Raw genomic sequence first — 6,955 nt, forward strand, 5'->3', positions numbered from 1 at the left:
TGCTATTATTTCAGCTTGCTGGAGTTTTTTGTTTTGTTTTTTTGTTTTGTTTTTTTTAATGCAGCTTTTGGAAATGCAAGTCAGCATCTATTGTGATGCATTATTGTAATTTAAATGCTTATTGCTCTTTTAAAATTTAAAGGTAGAAATAAATGTACTGGTTAATCTGTTATGTTCATCCAATTTCTTGATTTTTTATTTTTTATTTTTTTCAGAGCTATAAACCTGAGGATGGAGTATATGTCTTCATACCACATAGTTACCCAGTAAGCTGCATGTATTTTTCTCCATTTAATCCTGCTCATCTGCTGTCCCTGAGCTATGAAACGTTACGCTGTGGGGATGTCACCAACGCTGTCTTTGACGAGGTGAGCATACTCACCGTCCCGTTATGCTCCAGTCTCATTGGTCTCTCTGTCTGGGTGGCTATGATGTGTGTTCAGTCCCATTATACCAACAATGATTTGTCAGCTGCTCTAGTTGCTAGGAAGTTCTTGCATAAGGATGTGTAAAGAAACCTTTTATATACTAAAAAACCAGTGAGAAATGTCCTAGTCGATAACCTACCTGGAAAATCTGCATTGTTTTTTATTCAGCTGCAGTGTTTCATAGAGCCATAGAAAATGAGGGTTGGAAGGGACCTCAGGAGCTCACATCTAGTCCAACCCCCAAGGGAAGTTGTCTTAAGAGATCGTGGACACTTGCCTTACTGAAAAGGTTAAAATAGTCTGGCAGCTAACTCATTTTTACTCTGCATAACTCTTGCTTATTTGAACACTTTGCTTCTTTAAAGTGTATGTCTTAAAGGCAGCAAACAAACGCACATTGTATTTAGAGGGACTCTGGAATCTTAAATCACAGTGCAATGCAAAACTCCTCTTAGCTCTGGTTTGTTCATCCTTCAGGTGAAGATAATGGCTATTATTCCATGATGGTCTCCATTGTGGGGCAGCTGTTTTCGCTGAGCGCTTGCTCTCTTTTCCCCTCTATCCCCCATCTTTGGTTAAACCTTCCATGCTTCAAAGTATAATCAATTAACATAAGTTAATTGGGGACTTCAAGAAGAGACTGGATAGGCACCTGGCTGGGATCATGTGACCCCAGAGTTGGTGACTCTTCTTGCCTGCCAGGAGCAGGGGGTTGGACTAGATGGCGCACTGAGGTCCCTTCCGACTCTAGGAATCTAAGTAAGTGTTTTTTAAGCCTTTTTAGCACTAGATTAGCTGGGAACAAGGACTCTTGGTAAGGAAGGAGCTACAATGGGCAATTTGGTAGGCCAGAGAACATGCCAGGATTGGGCCCTTTTCCTGAGACAGCTGCTTGGGAAACCATAGGTAGGGCCCAGTAGCGCTGTCATGTTTGGGAAGGAGACAGGTGATGCTATGAGTTTTGTTCCCAAAAAGGGTACAACAGTGAGAGGATCATACGGGGCAGTTCTGCCACAGGAGTGCATGGCCACGCTTGTGTTTTTCTATGTTTTAGACTGTAAGCTCTCCGTTTAGTGTCCTTATACAGTTCATTTTCATTGGTCTCATGAAAGAACTGTCTAAATGCCTCGCTGTTCAGGGGTAAGACTGTCAGATATTCAGTCTGCACCAATATTACTTGTAGAACAACAATGTAAAAGTTCTCAGCAGCAATTAAAGCAGTCTGCATTGGATCCTGCACTGCAGTTATTGTGAAAGGTTGCCAGGGATTGCACTGATTAGTTGGACTGTATTTTGAAATAAGTGTACGCTGACTGACTTAAACCACTGTTATGTGCTTAGGTGTACAGAAGCGAAGATGCCCAGATGTCCTCCTTCGACTTCTTGCCAGATAGTGTCTCCACCTTAGTGGTAGGGCGCTGGGATGGTGATGTGGCTGTTGTGGACAGACGAACACCGGGAACCTCTGCCGAGCTTTCTGCAAGCCTGAATTCCAAGGCCACGAGGACAGTTCACGTTCATCCAGTGAACAAACAGTATTTTGTTGCTGCTGGCTCCACGTATGCAATTCCACATATTATTGTGATTCCTACGCTGTGTGTTCTGTGTTGTGGTTTCATGCTAGAGCACTGGGAATTGGCTATCAATGGCATCTGTGTAGGTAGAGGCGCCATCCAATAATACTTACGATGGGGAAATGAATTGAACCTTAATTTATATTGAAGGGCTTTCTGATTCTGCAGAAACCTATTCTTAAAAAAAATCTCAAAACTGGAAATAATTTGGCTTTTCTAATACTTTGGTGTTGGGAAAGGACTTACGTGACTGCTCCATTTTTGAGGAAAAGGGTATGACAGACCCTCCAGGTGTCCTGCAGGAATCCTGAGTAGCCCTGTAGGGATTTTTAACACATTATGAGAAAATAAGGCCTTTAAGGTTGTCCTGTGACAGACATTATAAACATCATTTTGTGTGGATGTTGCAGGAACGTTTGCATTTATGACATACGATACCTGAAGCATGCCGGAAACAAACCTATATGCCTTCTCAATGGGCACACAAAGAGTGTTGCTTCTGCGTATTTTTCTCCTGTTACTGGGAACAGAGTGGTGACGACATGTGCTGATGATAAGTTGAGGTAAGAGGATGTTGGAAGGAAGTTTTTTACATGGCGAAAACAGTTTGGATGTAAATGGAATTTATTGTCTTTGATAACTTTCTTTGCTTAACGTTTTTAATGAAAACTAACTATTCAAGAAATTGTAACAAAAATGATTTTCTCATTCTTTGCACTTTAATTCTCTTTTCTCTTTGGGTTCAACAACAGCAAATATGAACTTACATAGATGTATCTTCAAAATCTGAGTAATGAAGCTCAGTATCGCACCTGAAAATCCCTAGAACCCAGATTTCTTTTTGACATGATTCTACTAACGCTTTTACGGGCAATCGGGTGCTTTTATTTAACTGCCTGTAGCTTGATCAAGCACACGGCATAATAAGAACCAAATTTACACTGCAGGCTGTAGTTTAAAAAGCTGGCCTCCCTTTCCCTGCTGTCAGTTTGATCATAACGCATGTGATCTTGCCATCTAAACACTCGATTGCATCCACAAATTGGGTGGCTTAAAAGACCTAAATGGCACAAACAAATAGTAGGTAAAACTTGGAGACCTGGGTAAGGCTTGGCTACAAATTGGACCTTATATAAAGCATTTGTTTGTTGTTATTGTTTTTAAGGACACAAAAATTAGACGTGTTCTCTCTGTTTCCCCTTAAGAAAAGAATATGTGTCACTTCCTGTGTGTATTTAATTCCAGCTCAGTCTAGCCAGGAGGACGTGCAGTTTATGTATGCCAGATCTTACGGTTGTATTGTGGAATAAACCTTGGAAGGAAGACTATTGCTGTCAGAATAGCCCCAACCTAAAAGTTCAAACTGAGTAAGAGTTAAATCACATGAGTGCTGAGGTGTGGATTAGCTTTCAAAGTGGGTGACCTTCAACTCAAGCCCTACAGGGGCACGAACACAAAGTAATTCTGTTCCAAATGAAAAATTTGGAGCATATGTATTAATGACAATTGGACCTTATAGACCTGGACCCAAACCAGAATTGATAAATACTATACCTTTTACTGTGTTCCACATTTGTATTTATCTTGTGATAGGCAGGCAAGATCCTTTGAGTCAATGTGATATCTTTTATTAGATCAACTGAGCAGTTGGAATAAAGTTCTTTGCAAGAGTCACCCTTCTTCAGGCATAGGAAGTCTGCTGTTCTGAGACTCCAAGGAATGAGAGAAGCTAAAAGTGTGGCAGGATGTCAGTGAGAATGGAAATAGGCAGAGATTAGAAAGACAAAAGATAAAGGAGGGGGAAGAAAGCAGTGGGGAAAAAAGGCCAAAGGGAAACACTGCATTGGTAATAATACAAGGTAAAAAAGAGGCTCTCAGTGAAATAGCTGGAAATTAGGAAGACAAAGGGCAGAAAAGTAGGGAAGGGGAGAAGAGTTGGGGGGTGGGGGGGGGGGAAGTGTAAGAGGCCGGGTCTGGCAGGTTGTAGTGTGTCGTACATCCAATGTCTGTACTGAGCCCACGATTTTTTGTGTGCAGTAGATTTATGAAGTGGAGCTTGTAGGCTCGTCTACGAAAGGTGTGTTGTAAGTGCCCTTTGAGGATTAGGCCTGGGAGATGTGTGCCCCCACAGGTAGTTGGGTATTTTTGTCTTCGATAGATTTTCGGTGTGCGTTTGTTCTGGTGCGCAGTTGTTGTTTGGTTTCTTCTCGTGATAGAGTATTCATAAACCTTTTAAAGGTAAAAGTCCTGGTTTTAGTTAAATACATTTTAACATCATTTTCACCCTGTTTTGTTTTGCAGGGTCTATGATACCAGCTGTTTATCATCTACAGTGCTGCCTGTCGCAACTGTTAGGTAAGCAACACACCAGGGCTGAAGATGTAGGTCCTGTGCCTGGTCTCTACTGTAACACCAGCACCGTCTTGTGCTGGCAGATCCCAGATTGCACAGTCCCTTCCGTGGGGTAAAGGCTGCTTTGCTCCCGGGTGACACACAACAGCTGGAACAACACTCGGTGTCCCAGACCACCGCTGCAGTTAGAGCTGCCCTGATGGTACTCTTGATTGCATGGAGGAGTGGTCTCAATTGGCCACTGAACTGAGCATTGGGGTCATGTAAAGCTGCCTTTACTTGCCCACCTATCCTGCACGGGGCGCAGCCTGCACACAACCCAAAGCTGAGGCCACAAAGTTTGTGGGAGGAGTTTTTAATATTTTTTTTTTTAAACCAAGGCATGGAGCCAGTTTTGTGTGTTTTTGTGTTTTATAAAACATAAAATTAAAACACCAGAAAAAACCATATTTTGAAACACCTCAAAGTCGCAGCTTTTGATCATGAAGAGCTCTGTTTTTAGACGCAGGAATATTTATTTTCCGTATTTCCTTCCCTTCACTCCTGCCTCTCGGGTCCAAAGGCTTACAAACCAGGCGCTTAATCAAGAAGGGCTGGGTCCTTTCCCTCATACTGGGCATAGCTAATGTAGGGTCACTAAAGGACTGGGGTGTGCTAGTGCTCCTGTGGGGACTAAAACTGGTTTGAGGGTCTTGCCTTTCTGCCCAGAGTCAGACCAGTTGCCACATTTTGGAATCAGGAAGGAATTTGACTCCATAGGCAGATTGGTGCCGGATGTAGGGGGTTTGCCTTGTAGCAGGGAGCCTGGCTTTCTCTCTTGGATCTTTAACCACCATTGCAGCGGCCGGACACAGACAGCCCTCGTTCCAGTTTAGGGGACTTTTGGCATCTCAAGGCAGAAAGCCTTCGTAGTTGCGTGACAGGGTCGACTAGTTTTAGGAGTATGCTACACCAGGACAAGTCTGGGGTCATTTGGATAGGGGTGATCCTACCTGGAGCAGGGTGGTGGATTAGGTCAGCTCTGGAGTCCTTTCCTGCCTTACTTCTCTATGATTCTGAGTGGCTTGGAAAATTTATACTTTTTTAATGGTTTTAAGTATTTTCCTTGTATTTTCACCAGAACACACAATCAGAAGCTTCAGTATTTTTTAAGTGGTTGCTGACATTGAAGTATTGTTTGCTATACTTTCCTTACCTCCTAGTCCTCCCTTCTGTCCCTTCACATCCAGCTGTTGAGTGTTGAATATCCCATCTAACAAAGCCTGAAGGCGATGCTGTTTGAAGCAAGGATATATAAGCGTGTGGAAATGGATAATCTAGGTTTAAGCAAGTATTAGGATTGGCTGTATTGAATGTGTATCTTTCTGAATGTAGTGTTTAATTTTCACATTTTATCTCCCTTCTTATTTTTCTGAATAGACATAACAATAACACAGGACGCTGGCTAACTAGGTTCAGAGCAATCTGGGACCCTAAGCAGGAGGACTGCTTTGTGGTTGGCAGCCTGGCACGCCCAAGACAAATAGAAGTCTACCAGGCCACTGGGAAATTATTGCACTCTTTCTATAATATAGATTACCTGGGTTCTGTATGCTCCATCAATGTCCTGCACCCCACTCAGAATATTTTAGTGGGCGGTAACTCCAGTGGCCGTCTCCATGCTTTCAAGGATTGAAAAATGTTGCTGACTTTTTTTTTAAATGTGTTGCAGGTTCAGTAAGTATGAAACTATTCTTAAGCTAATTGTCTTTGCTCTGGGCAAAAAGTGCATTTAAAAATTCTAAAAATAAAGTGTATGTAGTTGGAAGCATTCAATATTTTCATTAAATCTGTAGCAGCTCCTTCCTAACAACAAAATACTGGAAAAAAGCTGCATATATATGTACATATGTCATGATTTTTACTGGATAGTCATCAACAATAGCTTGACTGTTAGACACTTTATTGTGCTGACTGCCCCAGTATAGAAACCCCAGGCGTGGGCCTCAGGTGGTTTTCACATATGGTATGGTCAGATTGTGGCTTTTTCAAAATGTGTCTGAACCCAGACCTTGATTGTGCTGTTTATCAATAAAACATGCCATTTTAGTAAAATGTCTGACATTGTCTCATAAAATCTTGCTCTCAGAATTGATTCACATTGGTATGGGAAGATGGATGCTGTCAGGTGCATTGAGAATTGGGCAAAGAAGTGAAATGCTGCATATTGAGTCAGGCGGTCGTCTTGGGATACTGCAGAAATAGACATCTTCATTCCCACTTCCAAATCCTTAACGAGCAGTGCTGCAATGGCATTCGAAGATAGGCCTAAAATGGTGGGTAAAAAGCTGGTGATCATCTGTAGACTGTGAGCCTGCCAGCCCGTTTCAGGTGCACGATTAGTACAGCAACACCTGCAAGCACCACGGACATGAAACCTAGATGCTTCCTGTCCCGGAGAGCAACGGATGCAGCCAGGAGCTAAACCCAGGGAGAGGTAGTGTGGTGGGAGGTTGGGGTAACACTGAAACAAATGGGGTTTGGCAGAAGAGAAGTTGCAGCCAGCCGTTCCCTTTCCTAACTCGGCTTCCAGTGCTTTCAGCATGGAGGTGCTGCTTTTTC

General features: G+C 42.6%; 1 protein-coding gene across 1 annotated transcript in view; it reads left to right on the top strand.

The window, feature by feature from the left end:
• Window positions 1-6,945, top strand: part of WDR76 (WD repeat domain 76) — an 18,682-nt gene extending 11,737 nt beyond the window's left edge. The window contains exons 9-13 of the mRNA XM_006030807.3: window positions 216-368; window positions 1,770-1,987; window positions 2,413-2,565; window positions 4,304-4,357; window positions 5,774-6,945. Of these exons, the coding sequence (XP_006030869.2) occupies window positions 216-368; window positions 1,770-1,987; window positions 2,413-2,565; window positions 4,304-4,357; window positions 5,774-6,029 (834 nt within the window). The 3' untranslated portion in view covers window positions 6,030-6,945. The remainder of the gene's footprint in view (window positions 1-215; window positions 369-1,769; window positions 1,988-2,412; window positions 2,566-4,303; window positions 4,358-5,773) is intronic.
• Window positions 6,946-6,955: the final 10 nt, after the last annotated feature.

This window comes from Alligator sinensis, unplaced genomic scaffold, assembly GCF_000455745.1.
Source record: "Alligator sinensis unplaced genomic scaffold, ASM45574v1 scaffold407_1, whole genome shotgun sequence".
In the NCBI taxonomy this organism is placed as follows: domain Eukaryota; kingdom Metazoa; phylum Chordata; order Crocodylia; family Alligatoridae; genus Alligator; species Alligator sinensis.